The sequence below is a fragment of the Juglans regia genome, chromosome 3, assembly GCF_001411555.2.
Source record: "Juglans regia cultivar Chandler chromosome 3, Walnut 2.0, whole genome shotgun sequence".
Classification (NCBI taxonomy): Eukaryota; Viridiplantae; Streptophyta; class Magnoliopsida; order Fagales; family Juglandaceae; genus Juglans; species Juglans regia.
In genome coordinates, this window is record NC_049903.1 from 5,293,808 (window position 1) to 5,319,942 (window position 26,135).

A 26,135-nucleotide genomic window follows, 5' to 3' on the forward strand; every position below is an offset into this window, starting at 1 on the left:
TCATATATTCAAGATAATACCAAGTAAATCATCATGATCCTCAGAAAATCTTGCGGCCGTACTGTCTGGCTGATCAAATTAAAGTTGGTTTCATACAGGAATATCTTATATATATAATATCCCTGTCTTGGTTGTTGGCGAATTACATCTATTGGTGTTATGTGAATGAATTTAAATACTAACATCTATAATCCATTTCTTGCATGCTTGTAGCTTATTTTTTTTACATGAGCCACAGCTTGTATTAATTACTTTAATTTTGTCAAGTAGCTAGCTTGAACGTCGTGACATTATTTTTTCCTTTTTTGCTGTCTCTCACACGCGAATGCGCATTGACAAAACGTAGACTAAGGGAGAAAACAAAATATTTAAATGGATGTGGGTGGGAAATGGTCAAGGAAGTCGGCCGTCGTACGCCGTACGTCGTGGTTGTCTGCTTTCGTCTGTTTCAATCATGGGAACGACATGAGCACCGGTGCTGGGCGGCTAAATAGATCAGCACCAGATATTGCTAGTTCATGCACTGGATATGTTGCGGGCGATGGCTGCCTACCTCTTCTAAAGTTTTCCAATACAGTGGGCTTCTGTCGGAGAGAATACATGCATAACAGTCATGCATATACGTACGTTGTTCAAGGCCTTTCCCGGGCGCCAGCAAATGCATTTATATATGTTTACAAATTCAAAAGAAAGGAATATATAGATTTCCCCATTAATGGACAGAAATTCAATATTTCGTACGTGGAATTAATTTTATTTTATTTTTCGGAAGTAATTAATAAGTTGGTGGAAATTAATGTCGCTCGATCGGAGAAAATAAAATGGTTAAGAATCACTGTATAAATGATCTAGATGGTCTATAATTAGGAAGTTTGTTTACCCTTATAAATAATGGCATCGATTTCTTTCAGTACTCTCAAATACGTACTACTACACTGCCCATGAACATATATATATATATACTTACGTAACAGTACTACTTAATTCCAATAAATAAGTACTTGTACGTATCTATTTCTACAAAGCTTGGAGCTGGGGATAGGATTGTGGATTATTTGACCCATTGTGTTGTAGATTATAATGATGTGAAGTCATGCATGCATGCATGGTTGATAATTTTCTCTATTTTCCTTAAAATTGATCATATTTCTTTAGTTAAAATAGTGAAACTGATAATATTTCTTTGATCATTTTAATTTAGGTGAAATTAACATTACTCCTGTTAATTTTAAATTAACAAAGTTATAGATAATATATATCCACTTAATTAAGTGAAATGGAGATAATCTTTTTTCGTATCATAGAGAATTCCAATAAATGCCTTCTCTCTCTCTTTTTTTTTTTTTTTTTTGGATTCAAGAAATATTAATTCCTTAAAATATAATCTTAATGTATTGATCTACTCTTTTAACGTACAGTTTCATTAATTACATAGTTGATACGTAATTCAATAAATAAGAAATTTTCTATTTCATTTGAAATATATAATATTAATTTAGAGTGTTTTCATTTTACAATTTAATTACTAATATTTCTTATAGATACATCGAACAAAGTTGAAAAGTTAGAAATACACAGCTCCATGCTCATGCAACAAGTCGATCAAGGGCATGTTTGGAGTTGCATTAAAAATCTTACAAAGTGCTTATATAGCCTTAAAAACTCTTTAATGAAAAAATTAAATTGTTTGAATATTGCATATTAAAGTATATTTTACTTTCAAATAAGCTAAAAAGTTATACGTTTAAGAAAAAACACCAAACGTATTTTTTAGGATAATTTAGAATATAATTCAAATTTTAAAAATATTGTCAATGGGTAAAAATATATATTCGTATCACTTTCAGATAATTATAATTTTCAAAGTTAACGATATGGCCATAATTTTTTAAAAATCAAATAATTGTCATTTTTACATCATAAAATATTTTTTTAATTTATTTTTAAACAAATGTAACATATTTAAAAATCTTTTAAACATATAGTTACTGAAGAATAAATAATTTTTTAATAATAAAACTTATTACTTAGATTATAAATTTTAAATTTTAAAATTATAAATTATATTTCCTATAATAATTCCATATATGCACCAAATGGTCAAAAGAGTAGTACTGCGTGTATGTTGCAAAACTTTACATGTATGTACTTTTGATGTCAATGCTGCTTAATTAATCAAAAAATAATATGATAGCATCATATATTCCTATAAAAATATATATAAGCTTTTCCTTTTCTTTTTTTTTTTTGAATTTTTTTTAAGGAAATTATTATCCATGTCCCCGTGGGCCGTCGGCTGAAATATTTATTAAAAGGACGTATATGGACCAATAGGAATCTCTGCAATATATGTGGCTGAAGTTTGCTGATCAGGTGTTGCCATCGTACGTACGTGCAGGTCGTGGTTGTCACAATCTCAATTCTAAAACCATATATATATATATAGAAAATTCACAACCATGTATATATATAATATACGAGAGTATATGCGTGATGATCTTTTTTTTTTTTGTCACATTCACATCACATGCATGCATACAGTTCACATTTGCTGAAAATATCTCCAATTCCATAAATGAAAATTAATGACGATCGAAGAATATTAATATTGGATTTTTTATTTTAATTTTTTAGAAATAAGGAGGAAAATGGGTTAAGATCATAGGTAGTTGGAATGGTACTATATTTGCTTTTAAAATCTTTACCATTTCCTGAAAAGTGTGGAAGGAAAATTATTATATTGAGAAATAAAAAAATTGAAGAAAATTCAAAAATATCTCATTTTAGAAAATGGACAGCTCCGAGAGCAACATCATTATAAAAAAAACAAATATTTATGATAGATTATTTGATATGAAAATGACTATTTATGATAAAAATATTTATTTTTATAAAAAATAATTAATCATAAATAAACAATTTTTATAATGAATATACAACTAGTTGGGCAAACTATAACTAAATTTTTTTAATTTTTATTTTTGCGAGCAAGTCCATGTGATCTCTGTATAATTTTTTTGTGGATATAAAGCTAAAATTTGCCGGTATCATACTAATACGCAAGGGCATATATATAAAACCTAGAGACATCATTTTTAATTACAAAATGATATGTCGTAAATTGCAAATTAATATTAAAAGATAAGTTATTAAAAGTACATTTATTGCATGACGCGAAATTCTCCCAATTATGTTGGTATCAAACTATCTCTTTTGTAATATATGTTGTTCGTTTTTTAAATGTAGATTCTCTAGATTTTATATTCAAATCATTTGGATCTAGGATGAGAAAATTAAATAATAAAGTGAGTATTACGAAAATACACACATAATTCTAGATATTAAAAAATACGCTTGATATTTTTCTTTCTATTATGTAAACTCACAAATTGACATAATTTCATATGATATGTTTATAACGTACCGTATTAATTTATTTTCATAATATCTCTTCCTGGCTCAAACATTTTTCTTTAGATAATAGAGATCCAATTTCCAAATACAATTTTAACTATAGCACTAAAAACCAAAAGGAAAATGATTAACATATAATACATTTTATAATTTTTTATACAATTATATTTTAAATGAGAAGTATTTGTATAAAAATAATTTATAAAAATAATATCACTTTATATAAATATTCTTATTTTAAAATATAATCATATAAAAAATTGTAAAAAAAATTAAAGAAACTTTATATAAATATTCTTATTTTAAAATATAATCATATAAAAAATTGTAAAAAAAATTAAAGAAATACTTTAATTACAAAAAAATTATATAAAAATAATTTTATAAACTAACGTAATTTGATATGATTGATCATATCATAAATTTATTTTTATTATAAAATAAATTTAATAAAGTAAAAAATTATGTTAATTTATAAATTTATTTTTATAAAATTTATCTGCGTCACTTCTTAAAAGATTATCTAACAAAATGGCTTCCTGTACGTACCCCAGTTGCATACGGCAATTACGCAATTAATCTACTTTCTCGGGCACCTTCTAGCTTAGAATTAGCTGTCTTCGAGACCCGTACGCACCTAACCGGAAAACGTTGGGCCCCGCTCCACTACACGTTCCTTGATGAGCATCGTACTGTACGGTGTGACCGTGGTGACCGGCTATTCCCTGTAACGACCGTCTATATATATCAGATGCCAGCCTCAATGCTTCAACAGTACTAGGCTGTCCTCTCCATCTTCATAACCATCTCTCCAGAAACTTCTGCGTTTTCAGTTTTCACCTTCGGCTCTTCGAGCTCTCTCTTTTGAGCTTCTTGTTTGTGCATGGCAGTGAGCATATTTTCCCGGGAGGTATTCGATCTATGTCTTGGAAAGCCAGCCCTTAGGAGCCTTTCTGTTTCCGCGACAGTCGGTGACGCCCTGTCGGTCCTGAAGAGGCTCGGCGAGAGCTATTTGAGCTTGTGGAGCTGTGACCACGACAAGTCTTCGAGGATCTCCGATGATTGCCGATGCGTAGGCAAGGTTTGCATGGTAGACATAATCTGTTTCCTCTGCAAAGAAGAGAACCTCAGGTCCCCAGCCGCCGCGCTTCAGTCGCCGCTCTCGGTTCTGATTACCAAGACTCCTACTGGGATCGTTAGGCATTTGGAGCCCCACGCAAGGTTTGTTACCCATGATTCCCATCCTCAAATATCCCATCTTTTTCTTTAGACAGTTGTGGGAGATTTGGTGTCTACTATATGACTAATTTGATTTGTTCTTATGATAAATTTGCAGTTTAGTGGAGGCTATAGATCTCATACTTGAAGGAGCACAGAATCTTGTGATACCAATACCAAGTCAAAGCCGGAGGAAGAAGCTCCTGCAGAAGCCCTCCTCCAAGTCCACCCTCCACAACAATCGGGAATACTGCTGGCTCACCCAAGAAGACATAATCCGCTACCTCCTCAACTCCATTGGTCTTTTCTGCCCCACCCCCATCAACCCCATCAACACCCTTAATGTAATCGACCCAAAAAACATCCTCGCCGTCCAATACGACGACCCTGCATTGGCTGCATTGCCCCTCATCTCCCAGTCCCTCGTCAACCACACCTCTGTTGCCATCGTCGACCTAGACGGCAAGTTGATCGGCGAAATCTCGCCGTTCACGCTCAATTCTTGCGACGAGTCTGTCTCGGCGGCGATCGCAACTCTCTCGGCGGGTGATCTAATGGCATATATAGACTGTGGTGGTCCACCAGAGGACCTAGTGCAGCTGGTGAAAGACCGACTGGAAGCGCAAAACTTAGAAGCGGCTTTGGAACTAATGGAAGAGGAATCGACAATCACATCATTGTCGCTGTGCTCGTCTTCGTCGGACGAAGAGTCTGGGTCGGGGAGGAGTAAGTCAGGAGGGTCGTATTCGGCGAGGTTGGTTAGGAGGTCAGAAGCAATCGTGTGCTACCCATGGAACTCATTGGTGGCGGTGATGATTCAGGCACTCGCGCATCGCGTGAGTTATGTGTGGGTTGTTGAAGAGGATGGGAGTTTGTCTGGGATTGTTACCTTTGCAGCCATGCTGAAAGTTTTCCGGGAACGTTTGAACTCGTTATAAGAAATAACTCACAAGATGAGAACTCAAAAGTCAAAACTGCAAGATCACCATAGTAGAGTTTGCCAAAGAATCTGAATCCACAATGTTCTCTGCTATAATCGAACATTTGAAGTTTGAATAAGGTTGTGCTCTAATAACAACAATAAGCTTTATTCCTGAATTAAAACAAATTTACAAATGGTATTCCGCAAATAACTTGGACTTAAGAAGTGCAAAACGGAGTCGGTTTCGAGAAATATTAGGCAGGGATAAGTAACAAAATGGAGCTTCAATCGTGCTAAGGTGATATTATTCATTCAAAAAGTGCCCGCTTAACATCTCCTTCGACAAACCATCTAACATCATAGCACAATTATCTGCCACAAGATACTTGTCAGGAAGATGTGGTCTTCAACGTGTATACGTGACAAGCAATCGTGATCAAAGAACATCAAATCTGATTTACTGGTCATCCCTTTGTGTTATTTACATTGGATCACGCTTTTTATTTTTTATTTTTTTAAAAAAGTTTTATCTGGACACTGCATTGGGATCTAATCTCTACAAAACTACCATAGATCTTGACCTTGTGCTTGTAAGTTGTCAGGCAAACAATAAATAAACCGCCTAGGCAAACATTATAACGCAAGCTGAAGTTGCTGCTCGTCAATTGTAAAATAATATACACGCTTTGGACTGCAAATGGATGCAGCCGCGGGGCAATTCAGCTATGAACCCTACACTTAAGAGAGCAGCCGGCTGATATAAACTGACCCAAACAAAAACTTCATTCCTACCAAGTTTGATCAGCGACACTACAAGCTTTGCGATAATATCATCCACCGTTTCCAGTGAATTTACACAGAATGGAAAAGCATTGGTTGGGAATTAGAAAAATAAGGTATGGATCCAGTGAAATCAATAGCTCGAGTGAGCAGAAGACAGTGAGCAAGAAGAACGGGTTTCTTTCATATTATTACATCAAAGCTATTCATAATACAAAAAAAAAAAAGGATATAAGAGGCTATCCATCATGCATTTTGCACCCCAATGGTGGAGAAGGGACAAAACTGGGAAAAGAGAGAACAACTGTTGATAATAAATCTAAACACAGAGTGATGCAACAAAGAGCAATATGAGCTGATTCTTTCGTCAAAAGTGCCTAAAATTGAGTTCAGATACACATGTTGATAGGGCTTCTCTTACTTGGAGATTGTCGGAGTCCATGTGGAGTGCATCTTCATATAGCCTCTTTGCCTGCTGCAGTAATTTCACTTTCTCTTTACTATTACGTGGGCGTAAGCGAGATCTTTGCTGCAAAGCCACACCCCATCTGAACAAAGCTGAAACTCGCACAATGAATTAAATGAGAATCTCACACTTGGTCAAAATGATGTCTGAATTAAAAATTGGAATGGCAAAAATAAGCTATGTGCTTCTCTCTACCGCATGATTTCATGTATCATCCGGCAAAAAATGAATGCTCTATGCTTTCACTTCAAAGCATTTTTATGAAAGCAGAATTATGAAAATGCAGCCAAGTATGAAGACACAAAACCCATCCATTCAACTGTTAGACTTTTGTGCAAGTTTTACCCCGGTACGTTGTCTCATTTGTAGTTCAAGGCATTGCATAGTTGTTATCATTGTCATGCAACACATCTATTTCATAATCTTTACAGTACCATTACCGTATGATGACAATAGATTCTGTCTATGGCAGTAAATGCAGAATTTGTAATTGAACCATGTTAGATGCAACTGCAATAAATATTCACATCATGAACCCAGTTTGACTGGCAACCAAAACTTACCATCAGGTGCATAAACATTGCCTTTGGACATCATAGCATCAAATTTATCAATTGCAGCCAAGAATACTTCATCGGCCTCAAAAGCAGCTTCCTGAAAGGATTTATTTAAGAATTAAAAATCCAGCAGCACACTTTAAAGTTTAAATTGATAGTGCATATCAAATCAAAATGTAACCAAAACCAACCCAACAATGTAGTAATGAAAACTTATGTCAGGTTAGGAAATATATTCCTCTAACTTCCACACCTCATTCAGCTAACAATATGAGGACTCCAAAACTCGAGTTTATACTAAAGAAGAATGCCTACCGGTCCAATATCCGCAATCAATTGTGCACGGAAGGAGAGAGCAAGACCCCAGTTGTATAGGGCTCTTACATCATTCCCATCAATAGATAATGCCAATCTATATTTTCTTCCTGCCTCCACAAGAAGTTCTTCACACTCTTCACACACATTAACAAGGACAGATGCAATTTCATCCTTGCCAGTGATTTGATCACCTAATCCCTTGAGTACTCCATTTCGCTTCTCAATAGGAAAAGGACCACCCCCCAAAAGGAGAGCTCTCAACTCACGACTCATCTTCAATTTTAATTCCCCATGAAGAAGATAGGTGTTGCCTAATTGGCCCACAGCCAACAAACTCACGGGCTTCATAGCTATGGCTCTGGAGAGTAACTTGGCAGACCTGTACAATATGATCTCAGCACGCTCCTTATCACGTCTACTCCTTATATACTCTTTTGCTTGTTTCAGAAGCTCATTAGCTTCTGTAAAATACCTATCAAAGACCACATCATCAGAAACCTTTGGAGATGAAAAGGAATCAACCTCACTCTCATTTGAGGACAGCTGATTAGCCATATGAGAATCGTATTCATGATTCAAAATTTCTTCTCTAGTTTGGAACCTGTATGTCTCATCGTCATTCATTTCACTGTCGAGAGAAGTTCGGAAAGCTCCATTGGATTTCTTGAGCATCTGTTGTTGAACAAAGGATGCTTCAGTTCCCAAACGTTTCATCCTAACTCTAAACTCCTCAGAGTTAAACTTATCGTGGGATTCCCACATCTCAGTTCTGTTATCATGGCCCATCTTCAAAGAGAAAGTTTGATTATTTGTAAATCGCAAACTGTTATTCCTGTAACTATACTCTTCACTTTCAATAAATCTTTTACCACTGCCACCAATCTCCCCTTCATTCATTTTCCCCATCTTTGAGTCAATTTTTATTCGTCTACCACCATTCTCAACAAAAGCTGATGAATCTTGAGACACACCCAACTTCCCATTTCCTTTATTACCATCGACTAAATTGAAATCACTTTCCTCAACTGCAGAAGTAGATACATTCACTCGATTTTGATCGTTTACCAACCTCTCTACGGTCTGTCGCTTAATGTTATCTTTCACTTTATTAGGCTTGGAACCAACCGAGTTCTCCCCAAAGAAACTTCCAACAGACTGCAACAACTCAAACCCAACTTCACCAAGCTCTTTCTTCCTTCTACTTGGCTTCTGGTTCTCCACCAACAAAACATTAGAGTTCCCCGCGTTATCTATTGAAGCCTTGGCGATGTTTCTTGCCTTCGAAGCCGATGAACTAATCGATTCAATTTCATTTACATAACTTTCCAAATCACTTACAGTGATTTCATTATTATCAATAGCTTTTTGTATATCATTCTTTAAATTATTAACCTTGACATCAAACCCGTCAAAAAAATCCACCAAGTTACTCGATTTATCAGTATAAACCGTATAAATCTCCTCTTTTACCCTTTTCTTACCTCCATTTTCACTCACCTCACTGAATTTTCCGGCACGAATAAACCCAAACGAAAAACCAATAGCAAAAACCAAAATTGACGCTGGAAACATAACAGTCGAAGAGACTCTAACTCTAGAAATGGCTAGGGCGCACACAAGCCCCAAAAGGAACACGAATATGTGCTTTCTATCTTCAACTTTAACAGAAACCAGAAAGTTTCGAAATTGATCCGACTCACCATCGCATTCCGAGTCGCCGAAGATTCTAAACTCGTCCCACCCGCCGTAATTCGCTGAGCCAGAAGCACAACTAGCTCTTACGGAGATGCTCTTGTGGGCCACGTGAAGACATTTTCGGCGGGAAAAACGAAGACTTTCTCGGCTTCCTCGCGAAAATAACGGAAAATCAAAGAGAAAAACTGAGGGTGCAAATTGAGGATTCGAATAACTGATGGGAATCGCGAAAATTCGCGTTTCCATTTGGTAATCGATCGGAGACGAAAATGTCGCACGGACAGGCTCACCCTCTTACCGCTGCAACACGAGAGCAGGTGGACAATCCAGACTTATTTACAGGTCCAGCTATGAACCGGGCTCATTAAATTTGAGCTAAGGGCTAAATCAAGGCTGTGGGAGCCTCATTGACGGCCCAATTTCAGTAGGCCGAGAACTCAAACCAAACCAAGCCTGCCCAGAGTCCAGTGGCGAGTTCTATACCCAACCCAAAAGTTTGTAAAATGATTTTTTTTAAATGAGGATATGGTTAGTTGAATGATACTAATTAGTAAGGTGGGTGAATGTGATTAATTATTTTTATTTCAATACGTTAATGATATATATATATATATATATATATATATATTAGGAGCGGGTAAGGATTGCAGGCTGAGTTGGAGAGCATCAATTTTGTTACCTAACTCATACCATGCTCGCCGGGTTTCCGGCCCCACCATCTATCTTTTCCCACTAAGAGCATTGGCAATGGACTAGCCATTGCCAAGTCTAAAATTTGGCTAAAATATTACATTTTGGCTATTGTATTAACTTTTGACTATCTAAGTCTACATTGGACTAGTCATTTTAAAGTCAAAATAATATTATTATATTATATATTTTAATAATATTTGACAAATTTTTTTTTTCATATTTTGTAAATATACTTCATATATTTTAATAATATTTGATAAAAAAAATTATACAACAATTCTTGAAACCAACAAATTAATTTTTGCTAACCTTTTTTTTTTGCTATTTATATTTTTATATTGTGTATTAAGCTAATAATGATAGAAAATAAATGTACCTTCAATTAGAAACTTTATCATAAAAGAAAAGTAATTTGGCAAGAAAAATTACCAAAAAGGGAGGGAAAGGGAGGGAAATTGAGAAAAAATAATAAAAAACTCATTTGGTCCTTCAATAGTGTATAGCCAAATATAGCTAGGTGGGGAAAGTTACTGTAGCTCAAAACTAAAATATATGGCTATAGCTAGTTCAATGTAGGAATTTTGTGATAAAAAAAGGTAAAATTTGCACTTGGCTTTGGCAATGCTCTTATCTTTAATCCTTCCACAATTACAAACCAGAAATTAGAATAATCTTCGCTTCAGATTCATCGAATCCCACCTTCTTCCTTTAGAACACGAGAAATCATACGTGTGTAACTTCTATGCATTTTTTTAAAAAAAATAAGTGAATAAATTTATAATTTAAGTAAAAAAATTAATTTTTTAATAATATATTTTATTATTTTTAAAAATGAGTATGTAATATTTATATAACTTATGACTTTATCTAATATTACTCAATTTTTAGTAAACAAAAATCAATAAAATTTATATATATATATAGTTGTGTAAGATTCTATCTTGCACAAAATCAGTTTAGGTGATGTCTGTTGGCCGTTCAGACAACAAGTGTTTTGGAAAAAATCAATCGTAGACTTTGGAATTATAATTATATATGATTGCCTCACACTCAATTACCAATGATAAAAGCAATTAGAGATGTTAAAACAGGATTTTGCAATTATGAATGAGTAAATGAATGTTGGAGTATCTACCATCTTATCTTATATTTAAAATAAATTGTAAATAATTTATAAATTATAAAGATTATGATTGAGCATATACATGCCATAAAGTATTTAATTATTATTTTTTCCTTTGCTTTTTTTTAGGTTTTTTTCTTCTTCTTTTTTTTTGGGAGTGGGGTGCAAATATCTAAGCAAAAGATTTTATATTTATTATTTTGTGGGTCTCTGTTTTAGGTTTCCAATGGGCTTGGTAGATGATTGATGTATTTCATGCTGGTACAGCATACGACCTTTGTAAATTTGGAATATGAAAAAGTGCTCGCACCTGATTGGCTATTTGTCAATCTCAAACGACATCATACATGCATGTGATGTGGCAAATGGCAATGTACATCGGAATAAAAAAAAGGAAGCAGAAAAAACTCAAAAAGAGATTGACGTGCATATATCAAATTAATTTGATACCATGATATCATAATGACGGTTTTATCCTCCAAAGAAACAGAAACTCTTGGAAGTTCCATACCATTCTGTCCTTGGATATGTGAAAAAATATATAAATATATATATATATTTTTTTTTTGCGGGAAGAATCTATCAAAAATTCACTAAATCGTATCACCAAACATGATGATATTCATCCACAGTCATCAGGTCAGGTCGTGTAGTTTATTTACTAAAAAAGTTATTATATTTTTAAATTGGCATATAGAATGCACTTCATATAATTTAAATAATAATATTTATAACTGCACAGGAATCGGCCGAACCGACTGTCTCCGACTGTCTCCGACGTGAACTGATTTTCGAATTCAGGAATCGGTCGAAACCGGTGAAGAACCGATCGAAGAGCGAAAGGATTTGAGAGAAAATCGATGTCGACGGTTCAGCGCTGGTTTGAAACCTTAGGAAACCGCTGAACCGGTCGATCATTTTTTTGGATTAATTACACTTTACTCTCTCAAACTTTAACTCAATTCATAATGTGCCTCTGAAACTAATAATTACATCAAAGTAAACCCTCAAACTTTCAAAACTTCTCAATCCCCCATTCTATCTACCAGCAACGTTAAATCTAACGGAAACTCACTGCACGTGCTGCTCATGCTCATAACATTCACTGTAAATATATAATTTTCATATAATTTATTATCATTGACCATATAAAATATAAAATATAAAATAATATATGCTATCAATTAATAATAAATCATTAAATAATTTTTTTTATTAATTTATATATGGTTAATGAATATCAAATAAATTTATTGTGTACATGGATTATTCATACTTGCTTGCAACTTAGGTATAAAATAATTTTATATATAGTTAATGATTAATGATTGATTATTAATTGATAGCATATATTATTTTATATTTTATATGGTCAATGATAATAAATTAGATGAAATTTACATATTTACAGTGAATTTTCGTTAGATTTAACGCGGCTAGTAGACGAAAATGGGGGGATTAAGAAGTTTTGAAAGTTTGACGGTCCACTTTGATGCAATTATTAGTTTCGGGGGCACATTGAGGATTGAGTAAAAATTTGAGAGAGCAAAATGTAATTAACCATTTCTTTTTTTTAATACATATATATATATATATATCTATAAAACGGCGCCGTTTCACTTAAATAAGTGAAACGGTGTCGTTTTCCAAGTGGAAGTTAAAAAAAGACATATATAACGACATCGTCATTTTGAATTAGGTTTCATTAACTCTCTATCTTCTTCTTCTTCCTCACGTCTTATTCTTCCTCCGCATCTTCTTCTTCTTCATTTGCAACCCTATACTCTAAGCCTTCTACTCTCACTCAACAATGGACGCGACGTCTCTCTTCTGTCACAAAGACGCCGATAGCAGACCGAAATATCAAACTGTGCCGCGTTAAGACCGATAATATCGGATTTATCTCCCCAATCGAGCGGTTTCGGCCGGTACTGAGCTCTCATGACAGACGTTGGCGGGGTCTCAATTTGACACCGAAACCATCAGTGTACATCCATAATAAAATTTAATTTTAAAATTTATTACATTAAATTAAGTTTCATCATGTAAATACTTTATTAGATATATTCTATACACTGTCTTGAAAATATAATTTTTCTCATAAAAAATATATGGAGATGAATTTCCCTCCTACAGGGTACCCAGATGGATGCAAGACATTAATTGAAATATGATAATAATTGAAATAATTTTAATAACAATTAATTGGTGTTAATACAAAAACATATAAAGTTAATACTTTAATTTATAATTTAAGTAAAATGAAAATAGACGGATGAAGTGAGCTACAATATTGGTTAATTACAATTTGTCCTTACGAATTTTTATTCAATTCATAATATGTATTTAAAATTAATAATTGTATCAAAGTGGACACTCAAATTTTCAAAACTTCTCAATCCCCCAATTCCATCTACCATTAGTGTCAAATCTAACAAATATTCATTGCAAATATGTTATTTTTATATAATTTATTATCATTGACTATATAAAATATAAAATGATATATGCTATCAATTAATAATAAATCATTAATCATTAATCATATGTAAAATTATTTTATACCTAAGTTGTAAGTAAGTATGAATAATCTATGTACACAATGAAATTATTTGACATTCATTAATCACATATAAATTAATAAAAAAATTTATTTAATAATTAATAATTTATTATTAATTGATGACATATATTATTTTATATTTTATATAATCAACGATAATAAATTAAATGAAAATTACATATTTACAATGAATGTAATGCACATGAGCAACACATGCAATGAATTTATGTTAGATTTAATGCTGTTGGTAGACGGAAGGGGTGATTAAGAAATTTTGAAAGTTTGAGAGTCTATTTTGATGCAATTATTAGTTTCAGAAGCACATTGTGAATTGAGTAAAAGTTCGAGAGTGTTAAATATAATTAATCCCTACAATATTTATATTTCTTATTTACTTTTTTATTTAAATTTTTTGAATTCAGAGATGAGTTGAGATGGATTGAAATAATTTATAATAGTAAAATAAAAGTTAAATTATTTATTATATTTAATGTGAGAATTTAAAAAAGTTATTTTGAAATTTAAAAAAATTAAATTATTTATTATATTTTATGTAAAAATTTTAAAAAATTATAATAATAAATTGAGATAAGTTGAGATGAGTTTTGAATTCAAATCTAAGACAATTAAGCATACATCTTCAAGTCATTATCGTAAATAAAATGGAATGATGGGGGCAAACTGCAAAGTGTGTCGAAGGGGATGGTGTGATGATCATCACTATCGGACTGCGTGGAGCGAAAGCAACCGAAAGAGAAGGAAAAAGTGGCAGACAAAAAACAAACAAGAGAGAGAGATAGTGGATAAGGGCGTCACGGGGCTCTCCATTTCGTGCATCTCTTCGAAGCTCGCAATTTCATTTATTTATTGTATTGTAATTGCTCTCTATTGAGGCTCCACGACATCTGTCCAGGTTCCACGTGTCCTCTCTCTCTCTCCATCTTCGCTTTCAAGAACAGAATGGAATAGAACTATAGAAGCCACAGACCGCAAAACACTGAAAAGGAATTCCTCCAGAGACGACTCTGTGTGTGTGTGTGTGAGAGACAGAGACAGAGACACTGAGATAGATAGAGAGTCGGAGGGGTTTTGGTGCTCAAATTAGGGTTTTTGGTTTTGAGAATCGATTCTGATTCTGGGTTTTTTCTTCCCCCCCCTCACATATCGTGAGTGAAAAAAAGTCCAGATGTATATTGCTTCTATGAGAAAATCATTCAAGGACTCTCTCAAAGTTCTTGAAGCTGACATTCAGCACGCCAATACTCTGTAAGTTCATGAGGGTCTCTCTTTGGTTTCTTTGTCCTTTTTTCTTGTAAAAGGTCTCATTTTTGTCATTTTTTTTTTAAAATTGAATATGCATGCCATCGGTTTGAATTTCTTACGTGCGTCGTATGAAATGTGAATTTAATGTTCTTGGGTTTTCTGGTTCTTACATTTAATTTTTTTATTTTTTAACAACTACTTAGCGTGTATATTAAAAAAAAAAAGAAATGTGATTTTCCAATGGATTTGGATCTTACAGGCCAAACTCTCTCTCTCTCTGAAACACTTCGGTGGAGAAGAGTTAGCCTATTTTTTAATTCCCCACATGCAAGTTTGGTTCTTTTTTCGCTTAGAGTTGGGTTTTCGATTTTTTTCTTCTTTTTAATTTCCCACCATATGTTGCTCAGAAGTCCGAACGGTAGATTGGTGTTATCTCAATTTTTTAGTTGGTAAGACACCCATCCAAAGAAAAAAAAGTTGGTAAGATGATGCTAAGGATGACACTTCTTTTGTGATATTGAACCACATTTTTTGCTCTCTCTCTCTCTCTCTCTCTCTCTTTTATATTTATGTCTTGACATTATCTTTATATTGATAACTTGCGTTTGTAAGCCCATGTGGCCAATGGGTTCCACCAGTTTGGGGAGCTGTATCATTGATCTTGATGCGCTTAAATTATTAAACGAGTCAGGTTACGGATTGTATTGTCCAAACTCCAATGTTTCAATAATTCCATTTTCATGTTTTTGTAATGATTGAATGGGCATTTATCTACATAATTGGGTGTTTAAAAATGATTAATCTAAGTTGTAGAAAGTGGGAAGCTGAAAATTTTAATGGTATGTTATTTGGCATTGAGAATGCTCGATACGTCTCACTTGGGTGCCTCACGAGTTTCTAATGTTTGTGATGACGTTGCTTGCTTAAACTGATAATCCATTTTCATCTTTCTATTTAAATTCTTATCCTGCAATGCAAGATGCAGTGCGTCAGATTTTCCAAGGGAGTATGATGGTGCCTGCCTTCAGATGAGGATGTCATATAGTCCGGCAGCACACCTGTTCCTCTTTCTGGTCCAATGGACAGACTGCCACCTTGCAGGAGCCCTTGGACTGCTAAGAATCCTCATTTACAAGGTTGCACATGTGTTCCTTTAAATGGGATTTATGCCTTTGCTCATTGTTCAATCATGGAGATGGCTGACCTCCGCACTTTGCCTTATGCTTCAGGTTTATGTGGATGGCACAACCACCATGTCCACTCATGAAAGAAAAGCAAGTATAAGGGAGTTCTATGGTAACTTCTGGAGTCAGCATATTTCAAATTCGGGTTTGGAGTCATTAGCTTGCCTAATTTATTCCCTATTATCTTTCTAATCTGTGATTCTTGTTGGGATCAGCGGTCATTTATCCCTCGTTACTGCAACTTCAAAGAGGTGTTACTGATACAGAAGATAAAAAGCAGAAGGCAGTTTGTGTGGAGAGGTATCGAAGAAGAGATGATGGGGAATATAGACAGTTCTCGGATGTAGACGATGAAAGAGAGGAAGAATGTGGAATATGCATGGAAATGAATAGTAAGATTGTATTGCCCAACTGCAATCATGCCATGTGCTTGAAATGTTACCGTGAATGGTACCTCCAAGTTTCTCTCTATCTCTCAAGATACTTTTTCCTTGGTTCTTGAACTCAAAACATTCCACAATTTATTTAGTCTTGGTCTTGGGTAAATAGTTAGTAGATAATACTTGCTATGTGATAATTAGTATATAATATTCTGTACCTGCAAATGAAGTTAATTAAGGATGCACTGGATGATTCATGGACTTGGGATCTTTTTATTATTATTATTAATTTTGTATCTAATACTAGATAATCAGTTCCAGCAAGCCCCTTCTTTATTGATTGATTGCCCCATTTGGAGTGATATACTTGTACCTAAATGTTTGGTGGAAAAGACAATTGAGTAATTCAAGTAAATGATCAACCACGATCAGGACTCGTTGTGGTGAAGTCTTAACAACTTAAACAGTTACAAGCAATAAGTCTGTCTTGGATTGAGGTATATGTGCATATGCATTGATGCACTCTGTGAACATTGGGTTGTCACTGGATTATGTTAATGAGATTAGATGTACCTGTGCATGAATATGAATATACAGAAACATCATTGTTTTTTCAATTGGTGCATATGGATATGCAAGATCATAAACATTATGTGGATTCTGAAAAGGTAGATGACAATGAGTTGAATAATTTTTAGTCCGAGGCAATATTAATTGTTGAATGGGGTGGGCCTGTTGGTTTTCTTTCTGCCAAAATTGAAGCCGTGATCTGTGCTTTTATTTTTATTATTCTGTTTCCTGATATTGGAAAGATTATGCCTATGATGTATTAGGTTTGAATGTGGGATGCTTGGAGTAATTCATTGAAGTGTGCTAATTATATATATATATATATAGAAAAATTCGATATATAAGCCTCACACTCTTGCACATCACTTAAAAATATGTGAATTTATTCTTTTATCCTCGTGTTTCATGAAATATGAAATATAAAATATAAAACATGAGGATAAAAGAGTAAAATCACATATTTTTTAAGTGGTGTGCAGAGTGTGAGGCTTCTGTGTAGCACAACTCATATATTTACATATATATATATAGCGGAAGGGAATGTGAAAAATCTTACTCATACAAGGTTTAGTTCATTTCATGGTGCTGTGCTACTCTATTGACATAGTTCCTTGATTCAAAGGATAGTAGCCCATTCCACCTGTCATCTACTTTTCCCATGCCTTAATAATACTAATTCCCCATCTCCATCTTTGGCTGTCTCAAGACCTCTGTCCATTGCCAAAACTTCAAAGCTTAAATTTTACAACTTTCCACAATATCCGGTTCATTGCATTTAATAGCAGAGTATGAAGATTCCGATAGGAAGCATTTGGAATTTGGTTTCTTGAATTTCTGCTTTTTAGGTATTTTAGGGACTGTGAATTTAGGATTAGCAGCATAAAATTGATATTTGACTTTTACTTCGTTGACTGTGCCATCTGAAAATACAATCCAGTAGTCCTGAATTTTGTGAATTGTCAAGCATCACGTGCAACCATGTGTGAATTCTGAATTTGAAATGAAAAGGGAAGGAAATATATGTTGCAATGGAGGTCCCTGCACAATTTAGCTTGTCAAATGTAATGGTTAAATGATCGCTAGGGCTCTAGCATCTTGTCACAGAAGCTTCTTGTTCCTGATGAAATGATCTTGGCAATTTAGATGTCTGGCTCATTATGTTTTTATTTTGTCTTCAGACAATTCGTTTTTACTTAGATTGTCTGTCTCATATACGTTTTTTTTTCTTCAACACGTTAGACTGGAAGGAACAAATCATAATAACTTGTTTATGTGAACTAACCATGTTGGCGCTGGATTGCTGCATTTAGATATTGAGTTCCTTTGCAGGTTGCAGTTAGTTTCTTGTTTGTGTATAGCTCTTGACGTTAATGTGGTTGTAATGCATTTCTTTGGTTGTCTACCTGTATTCTATATTGGCTTTTGAGTAATCTATTTCATTTTCTGTTGGTCCATGCTATAAACATTTGTTTGTTCATTATGCAATCAATCTAAATAAGAGTAAGGATCTGTTGCATTTAATGCAGGCGATCACGGTCGCAGTCGTGTCCCTTTTGTCGTGACAGTCTTAAGAGAGTGAACTCGTGTGATCTCTGGGTATTCACCGACAACAAGGATGTAGTCGACTTGGCAACGGTAACGAGGGAGAATCTTAGGAGGCTTTTCATGTATATAGATAAGTTACCGTTGATTGTGCCTGACACTCTTTTTGATACTTATGATTCTCACCTAAGGTGATGAGTTTAAACATTTAAAAAAAAAGAAAAAAAAAGCCCACCTTCTCTTGTGGTCTCTAAATGAACAGTTCTCCCTTTCTTTTTGGTTTCATAAGGACCATAATTTATTCGGCAAATTTAGATCAGCTGAAATTGCAGTGCTTTCTTCCCGCTTCTGATCAGAAGAACCCAGCCTGAATTATGATGGGCTGGTGCGTGAAGTTTGAGAAAGTCTTCTAATTTGGAGGGTTCATCCATTGTATTTAAGAACCATTTGTATATGTCTGTACAGCTTGAAGCTTGCTTATAAAGAAGCATTTGAAAATGTCTTTTCTTGTTGGATGGCTTTTGTTATTACACTGATGAGCTTCCTGTTCTTTTCTTCACGGCTTGCTTTGCATGTAATCTTGCAAGCGAGCTTCAAGGTCAATGCCTTTTCTTAAATATCGGTATAAAGATGATAAATCACATATAGATTCAGGTGTTTTTGGTGCAGAAGCATTACGTGCGTTTACATGGAATGCTGAGCCATTATTGGCCTTTTCTTCTGTTTTAATGGCTTCTCATTAGGACAACCTGTCAAGCCTGCAGCGACTTATTTAGAAAAAAACTTATGTTATTGATAATTTTTTAATTATTTAATTCTTTATTATTCTTTATTTATTTGTCCATCATTTAGTGATATCAATGTATGTTAAATGAAACATTTAATTTTTTCTATATATTATTAAATATTTGGTAAAATAGGGCTTTAAAAAAAAAAAAAAATACACATACATAGCTGTACGACCCACGTGAATGGCCAATGGGGTCCAAACGAAACGCTCCTCTCTGGATTCTTGTCCGCACAGTCGCAGCCTCACAGCTCATTCATTCGGATTCACCTTCAAATTTTTGAACTTGCAAAACAAGTAAGCGTGAGGAGGAGAGGAGAGGAGAAGAGAGAAGAAATGGGGCGCAAAGGGGAAGACCGAGCGGAAGGAGTAATGGCTGCAGACTTCTTCTGGTCGTACACGGACGAGCCCCACGCTACTAGGCGCCGCCAGATTCTCTCTCGGTACCCTCAGATCAAGGATCTCTTTGGCCCCGATCCCTGGGCTTTCCTCAAGGTTCTCTTACTCTTCCTGTCTGTTGTCTGTTTGTCTGTATCGCTCTGTGCGTATATTCTGTTTGAATGTGATTTACGCGGTTGTGCGATGCTTCTTGATAACTTTCTTTTTCTTTTCTTTTTCCTTTTATGAGATAGATGCTTCTTGATCTTTGGATGTCGGTTAAGGATTGCATTTTCTTGAAACGACTTGTGCGGTTTGGCCGGTGTTGTTTCTTAACCGCTGTGTCTTTTAAGTCCACTTTTTCCCCCTTAAAAAGAGAAACTCAAATTGAACTTTCTTGGTTTTGTTTCTTATGCCATTATGTCAATGCAGGGTTGTGCTTGTTTGGATTATATTTAAAGCTTTCTGCATTCTTCACGATTGGCGATGCACTTTTAATATTTGTTCCTAATGTTTGATGACTTCTCAGGAATCCGCATTTTTTTGTAATTGTAAATTTGGATCTGATTTTGTTAAATTCTATTCTAAGTCTCACATTTCCAGCATTAAACTTCCTGTTAAAAATTTATGTTCGGTGAGGTCCGTTTGCTGATATAAACTGATTAATTATGGATTCTAAATCAGCTATCTATGTAATCTTCCAGATTCGTTAACACAAAGTTAATGCATATTGGCATCTTCTGTTGATTTGCTCTCCTATCAATGAATTTGAATGACACCTGTTTGTATCTCATATTCAACTTTGAAGTACAAAAAGCAATTCCGTGATGCGATTAGAATGCGTTATTCCTGCTGGGGTAGGGGTAAATTTTCCCACCTTTACTTCTGTTGGTTGGGCCGAATTCCGGGGTCATGCTGCTTAACCTTATGATATTGACAGTGTTACCTTTGTATTCATCAAAGTCTAGTTTCATGCCTTTGAGGCTGTGTAGAAATTCCAAAAGCTACTTGACCATATTTGAAATTAAACAACATTCTTTCCTATGAACAATCTTCTAAACCCCTGTGGGTATGCAGCAAGAAACATGAAGTAGCAAAATTATTGGCAATTGTTGGAGATGAATATGCTCTCATGTGTTGTCTTTCGCCACTGGATATCAAGATTTGCCCAGTTTGCGTTTAACGGAATTTCAAATTATGAGAAACTATTATGAAAAGCAACTATGAAGAATATCATGACTGTGTTTTGGAAACCTAGTTTTCTTTCTGGTGAAGGACAGTTTTCTGCCTGTCATAATTTCATTATTTTTGCAGTGCTAATTTGATGTGGCGACTGTTCTGCGCTATAGTATTTCAGTTATTGATATTAACGATTCTGTTTCATGTCCTTGTAACTGTGGTGCCGTAGGTTTCCACAGCAGTTCTCCTTCAGCTATGTACTGCTACTTTACTCCATGATGCTGGTTGGCTGAAGATACTCATCATAGCCTACTTCTTCGGATCTTTTCTCAACCATAACCTTTTCCTAGCCATCCATGAACTCAGCCACAATCTTGCCTTCTCAACTCCAGTCTATAACCGTTGGCTTGGGATTTTTGCCAACCTCCCTATTGGTGTACCCATGTCTGTCACGTTTCAAAAATATCACCTTGAACATCATCGCTTCCAAGGAGTAGATGGTATTGATATGGACATTCCAAGCCACACTGAAGCCCATCTTGTGACAAATGTTGTCACTAAAAGCATATGGGTTGTCTTCCAACTCTTCTTCTATGCTCTCCGGCCTCTCTTTCTGAAACCAAAACCTCCTGGTTATTGGGAGTTCATCAATTTATTTATTCAGATAGCCCTTGATGCAGCCATGGTTTACTTTTGGGGCTGCAAATCTTTTGCCTATTTGATTCTTTCCACATTCGTTGGGGGTGGGTTGCACCCAATGGCTGGTCACTTCATTTCAGAACATTATGTTTTCAAGCCTGACCAGGAGACATATTCTTACTATGGCCCCCTGAATCTTATGACATGGAGTGTGGGATACCACAACGAGCACCATGATTTCCCTAGAATTTCTGGGAGCAAGCTCCACAAGGTGAAAGAGATTGCACCAGAGTATTATGAGGATTTAGAGTCATATAAATCTTGGAGCCAGGTTATATACATGTACATTATGGACCGAGCAGTGGGTCCATTCAGCCGAATGAAGAGGAAGGCAAATAAATCTGAATAGGTGTGTTTAATCTATACTACTGGTTCGGTTTTTTTTTTGTTATTCCCTGGATTTGTAATGGTTATTGCCAGAATCAGCTATTATTTGTATCATTTTTGGGGAATGATATAGTTTTACGATGAAAAGATTTGAGTAATTTTTTTTATTCATTTACAATTCAGAAGGCCCGATTTACTGATTTATGTGCCACTTAGTGGATCATATTTATACTTTATTCTCTCTCTCTCTCTCTCTCTCTCACACACACACACTCACAACTACACGTTTCACTAACTTGAAAGATTTTCCTAAAAAGAACTTGTCGGACTCTAGCAGAAAATAAGCAAGCATCAGCAATAAGAACAATAGCATAACACGAATGTGTTACTCATGCCTAGTTAGAGACATTTATAAAAGCCCTGGAGGGCGCACATACAATCAATTTTTCATACACGCCTATAGCAGAGTCTCCACTAGCTTTCATCAATTCCTCCTAAACATCAAACTCCTCAGCAAATACGACACTGACAGTTGCATCTCTCATATGCTCACATGTGAACAACATTTGACACTGCTCCCTTCACTTGTTTGCCTGAGAAGGACAACAAACAAGACAATATAAATGAAAACATAAGCCAAGAAAATCCTAAGACCTCGTTGGGAAAAAACTAAAAAAAGTGAGCTATGGATTATGGAAGTTGAGAAAGAAAACAAACATTCCAGGTGCTACTATTATTGGTGGCAAAGCGCGGGTCGGATATAACTTTAACATACGGTGGCGGTTGGACTTTGTTATTTACGAGCGGAAGCCTCTCGGGAGCATAATCCTCATCAGTATCATAGTTATAATAGGATCCCTGATTTGTCCCAAGAGTTCTCAGAGCCACGGCCAGCAGAATTGAAAGTCCCTGCAGGTGAAGAACATGTACACAGGTCTAAGGAAAAAAAATTTTGAACCAGCTGACATGAAAATGGCACATGAAAAAGAGTCTCAAAAATGCATGTTGGTTTCACATTTGCCTTTAAATGTCTACATAAAACGCCTGGTTGAACAGGTCTCCTGGTTTTGCTTTTGCTGATAGCACTAAGAAATCAAATAATGCAGTAAGACTCGGCTTTTTTTCTTAAGAACTTAAATTAATGCTCCAACCCAACTTCCATTCGACTCAAATTGCAGATTCGATCAAAATCATTGGTTAAGATAACTGATCCGATCAATTTTGGTTTAAGAGTTCATTAATACTTCCACCCAAGCTCAAAGTCAGCATGTCAGAAAACTCACTAACTTAACTGATTCATACAGACAAAGTTATCAGAAAATTCTCATCCCAACACATAATAGAACAAATTAATCTCAAATTTTTTTAATTAAAATGGAATGATAGGGAGAGGATAAGCAGTGATCCAAATTCATTTCCCTAACATTTTTGCTGCAGCTTCTTGTTAGTATGCAAATTGAAAGAACAAGTTAATGTTACCTGTGCTAAGGTGAACATCAAGCCTATCCATTGGAAAATATCAAAGTTTGACTTCACAAAATCTTCAAAATCATGTAACCTCCCAGTTGGATCCTCTGGCAAATCCTGATATAGTGTATCATAGCATTTCAAGATAAGAGAGAAATTTTTGCATGTTAAATTTGGAAAAAAAGAGGCCGAGAATTTTTATATATATATGCAAAAGAGAATATGGAAAGAAGTAGGATAGAAATGAAGATAAAATCACCTTTTCCCAGTCAGAATTCAGGAGCATGTCTGCTGTCATTGCAATCTCCAATAGGAGAAGCAAACTGATGATCACCACATACTTTGTTCATTTAAGGCGAGCAATATTAAAGATACATATTTCAATGCTTGCGAATAGCATGAGTGCAGCAAACGATGGAATTTTTTTTTTAAAAAAAATATGTTTTTTCCTTCACACTCGGAAAAGAGAAAAGACTGCTAGTATGTTGTTCTAAATCTAATATCAGAAAAAGAGTTCAGAAAGCATACACATATATATGATGTTTTCAGGAACAGGGACCCATTGACATCCACTTCAAAAACATGCTATCATCTGCAAAGGATATGAAGTTTAGAAGGATACAAAAGAAAGGCAACAACCATTGGCACTATCGGCAGCAATGTGGCCTAGACAAGCTATTGCACCCAAGGTAACACCAATTCCAAGAAAACTGTATATGAACCTGCAATTTCAACAGAATATACGTTTTCAATAGTCAAAATGTATTGAACAAATTTGTCTTTCTGAGCATAAGTTTACCAAAATATTAATCAGGCTTCATGTTATTTAACCACGGAATGAAGGAAGGGAAAACAAATATTTTTTTGATAGGTAATCAAAGAAATTATATTCATAGAAATAGGCAAAGTCCAGGTAAGCAGGAAGTATTCATGAGGAACGCCTAGCTAGAGGTTACAATAGAAAGAAGAAGGTCATTGACACTTAGTCCGTTACAAACTATGGCCCCCGCCCATAAGAACAACGACATAAAAAAGAAAATTTTTAGCTCATCCATTGTTCTCTCTTGATCTTTGAAACTTCTAGCATTTTGAATATGATCATTATGGGGGTGATAATGAAGCTTCAAAGGAGCAAACAGAGTGTACTGCTGTGCTCTTTCTGATACAAATACCCGTAAATTTCTTCTTCGAAAACATGGCTAAAGCAAGAACGGACGGGGGATGACTTATTTAGTTTCAAGTAAAAAAAAAAGGTACATATTTCTCTATTTTTTGAAGAACTGAGTAGACAGGGCAAGAACTCTACAATGACAAAGTGCAGGTACCTTACCATGGACCAGTAGAACTATAATCAACATATGATGAATCTCTCTGCCAGACTCTAATCATCCAACAACTATACAGAACCATCGCAATCCCAATAATACCCATAACGGAATTCGCCAGTTTGAGCAATGACCGTAGACAAGTCTTGGCAATTCTTCCCATTTTTTACAAACCCAGGAAAAGTTTCGGGCAGTCGGAGAAAGAGAGGAACACACAGTAGTTAAGAGTTTACAACCAACCCTCACGTCATAGAAATTTAGCCCACTCAATATATGAAAAACAGACAGACAAAACTGGGGTTTTTTTTTTTTTCGGCAAGTAAAGCATTTATAAATAAACCAATGGATGCAATACACAAGTTTGGTGGGGTGGGATTTCTTTTAAGAAACGAACATATTGTTTTTCAAAGTTTTAATATGAAAGCAATTCCATATCACACGTCATATGCCACTGTGTCTGCCTCAGAGAGAGATATATTCAAAATATGGATCTTATAAATATTTTTTGCAAGGCTATTATACTTTTAAGTTGGTGCGTAAATTGCAGAACATACCATCCTTATCACTTCAAATTTAATTTGTATAATTTAAATTTTAAAATTAAATTATTGTAATAATTTATTATGTGTTTATTCTTATAAATAGATTTTTTTTTTTTTGTAAGACAAGACTCACTATTCATAATTAAAAAAATTATATGCAACTGAGCCTAATACAACTGACGGTACGACAAGATTTTTTTTTTGTATCTTAGTCAGTACGAGATATAAGGGCAATATATATATATATTGGGGAAGAAATAACGAGAGCCGCGCCGGGGAGGTAGGAAATTTCTTAGAAACCGTCTCTATTATGTCTTCTTATGGGTTGGTCCTACAGGATTTCCTTGCGGGGAAAAGAACCATTGACATCTCTATCTTGTCTTGAGGTGGAAAGAAATTTCTTTCCTCTCAACTCCTGTCGAGTTGGAAATGAATTCAAATCAAATGATGTTTAATTTTTAGATTATTAATATAATGTTAAGATTTATGAACCATAACTGTTGCTGTGGTGTAGTGGTTATCACGTTAGTCTTACACACTAAAGGTCCCCAGTTCGATCCTGGGCAGCAACATCCCTCGTATGTTTTACATTTTAATTTGCAAGTGGAAAGATACTTTATATTTTTGCTCTCGGGAGTTTAGCTACTTCAGCTGTAGTGCTGGCTAATAAGCCTCCTCTGCCATTTATCACCCCTCATGGCCACTCCACCTTCCTCGGTCTCTGCTTCTCTTTCACCATGACT

General features: G+C 34.9%; 5 protein-coding genes and 1 non-coding gene across 9 annotated transcripts; 4 read left to right on the forward strand and 2 right to left on the reverse strand.

Annotated features, from left to right (window-relative positions):
• Positions 1-4,176: 4,176 nt before the first annotated feature.
• On the forward strand, positions 4,177-5,736 carry LOC108990631 (CBS domain-containing protein CBSX5-like). The gene is made up of 2 exons (XM_018964642.2): positions 4,177-4,635; positions 4,751-5,736. The coding sequence occupies exons 1-2, from the start codon at positions 4,298-4,300 to the stop codon at positions 5,568-5,570; spliced, it is 1,158 nt and encodes a 385-aa protein (XP_018820187.1). The 5' UTR covers positions 4,177-4,297; the 3' UTR covers positions 5,571-5,736.
• Positions 5,737-6,462: 726 nt separating this feature from the next.
• Positions 6,463-9,708, reverse strand: LOC108990630. Its single transcript, XM_018964641.2, has 3 exons — positions 7,673-9,708; positions 7,364-7,454; positions 6,463-6,892 (listed from the first exon to the last, which is right to left on the reverse strand). The coding sequence occupies exons 1-3, from the start codon at positions 9,614-9,616 to the stop codon at positions 6,702-6,704; spliced, it is 2,226 nt and encodes a 741-aa protein (XP_018820186.1). The 5' UTR covers positions 9,617-9,708; the 3' UTR covers positions 6,463-6,701.
• A 4,833-nt stretch (positions 9,709-14,541) lies between these two features.
• Positions 14,542-19,189, forward strand: LOC108990635 (E3 ubiquitin-protein ligase AIRP2-like). Of its 2 annotated transcripts, none has more exons than XM_018964649.2 (5): positions 14,542-15,015; positions 15,992-16,148; positions 16,242-16,308; positions 16,412-16,646; positions 18,673-19,189. In XM_018964649.2, the coding sequence occupies exons 1-5, from the start codon at positions 14,936-14,938 to the stop codon at positions 18,881-18,883; spliced, it is 750 nt and encodes a 249-aa protein (XP_018820194.1). In that variant the 5' UTR covers positions 14,542-14,935; the 3' UTR covers positions 18,884-19,189. The 2 variants fall into 2 exon arrangements, with proteins under 2 accessions (XP_018820194.1, XP_018820195.1); XM_018964650.2 differs by having other exon boundaries at positions 14,546-15,015; positions 15,998-16,148.
• A 433-nt stretch (positions 19,190-19,622) lies between these two features.
• LOC108990634 (sphingolipid delta(4)-desaturase DES1-like) lies at positions 19,623-22,229 on the forward strand. The gene is made up of 2 exons (XM_018964647.2): positions 19,623-19,970; positions 21,262-22,229. The coding sequence occupies exons 1-2, from the start codon at positions 19,812-19,814 to the stop codon at positions 22,078-22,080; spliced, it is 978 nt and encodes a 325-aa protein (XP_018820192.1). The 5' UTR covers positions 19,623-19,811; the 3' UTR covers positions 22,081-22,229.
• Positions 22,230-22,387: 158 nt separating this feature from the next.
• LOC108990633 (tetraspanin-19-like) lies at positions 22,388-25,202 on the reverse strand. 3 transcript variants are annotated; one of them, XM_018964646.2, is made up of 6 exons: positions 24,856-25,202; positions 24,148-24,247; positions 23,785-23,865; positions 23,538-23,642; positions 22,834-22,967; positions 22,388-22,651 (listed from the first exon to the last, which is right to left on the reverse strand). In XM_018964646.2, exons 1-6 carry the CDS (start codon positions 25,011-25,013, stop codon positions 22,600-22,602), a joined length of 630 nt encoding a protein of 209 aa, XP_018820191.1. In that variant the 5' UTR covers positions 25,014-25,202; the 3' UTR covers positions 22,388-22,599. The 3 variants fall into 3 exon arrangements, with proteins under 3 accessions (XP_018820191.1, XP_035544353.1, XP_018820190.1); XM_035688460.1 differs by having other exon boundaries at positions 22,824-22,967; XM_018964645.2 differs by having other exon boundaries at positions 22,776-22,967; positions 24,856-25,196.
• Positions 25,203-25,891: 689 nt separating this feature from the next.
• Positions 25,892-25,964, forward strand: TRNAV-UAC. The gene has a single exon. It is a non-coding gene; the product is annotated as a tRNA-Val (tRNA).
• The last annotated feature ends 171 nt before the right edge of the window (positions 25,965-26,135 follow it).

Coding starts and splice junctions, on each gene's coding strand:
- LOC108990631 (XM_018964642.2), top strand. CDS start 4,298: ATGGCAGTGAGCATATTTTCCCGGGAGGTATTCGATCTATGTCTTGGA. Junction 4,636..4,750: donor CATTTGGAGCCCCACGCAAG/GTTTGTTACCCA, acceptor ATAAATTTGCAG/TTTAGTGGAGGCTATAGATC.
- LOC108990630 (XM_018964641.2), bottom strand. CDS start 9,616: ATGGAAACGCGAATTTTCGCGATTCCCATCAGTTATTCGAATCCTCAA. Junction 7,455..7,672: donor TGATTGCGGATATTGGACCG/GTAGGCATTCTT, acceptor AAATCCTTTCAG/GAAGCTGCTTTTGAGGCCGA. Junction 6,893..7,363: donor CAATGTTTATGCACCTGATG/GTAAGTTTTGGT, acceptor TGCGAGTTTCAG/CTTTGTTCAGATGGGGTGTG.
- LOC108990635 (XM_018964649.2), top strand. CDS start 14,936: ATGTATATTGCTTCTATGAGAAAATCATTCAAGGACTCTCTCAAAGTT. Junction 15,016..15,991: donor ATTCAGCACGCCAATACTCT/GTAAGTTCATGA, acceptor CTGCAATGCAAG/ATGCAGTGCGTCAGATTTTC. Junction 16,309..16,411: donor AAGTATAAGGGAGTTCTATG/GTAACTTCTGGA, acceptor TGTTGGGATCAG/CGGTCATTTATCCCTCGTTA.
- LOC108990634 (XM_018964647.2), top strand. CDS start 19,812: ATGGGGCGCAAAGGGGAAGACCGAGCGGAAGGAGTAATGGCTGCAGAC. Junction 19,971..21,261: donor ATCCCTGGGCTTTCCTCAAG/GTTCTCTTACTC, acceptor GTGGTGCCGTAG/GTTTCCACAGCAGTTCTCCT.
- LOC108990633 (XM_018964645.2), bottom strand. CDS start 25,013: ATGGGAAGAATTGCCAAGACTTGTCTACGGTCATTGCTCAAACTGGCG. Junction 23,866..24,147: donor ATGGTTGTTGCCTTTCTTTT/GTATCCTTCTAA, acceptor AAATGAACAAAG/TATGTGGTGATCATCAGTTT. Junction 23,643..23,784: donor TGAATTCTGACTGGGAAAAG/GTGATTTTATCT, acceptor ACACTATATCAG/GATTTGCCAGAGGATCCAAC.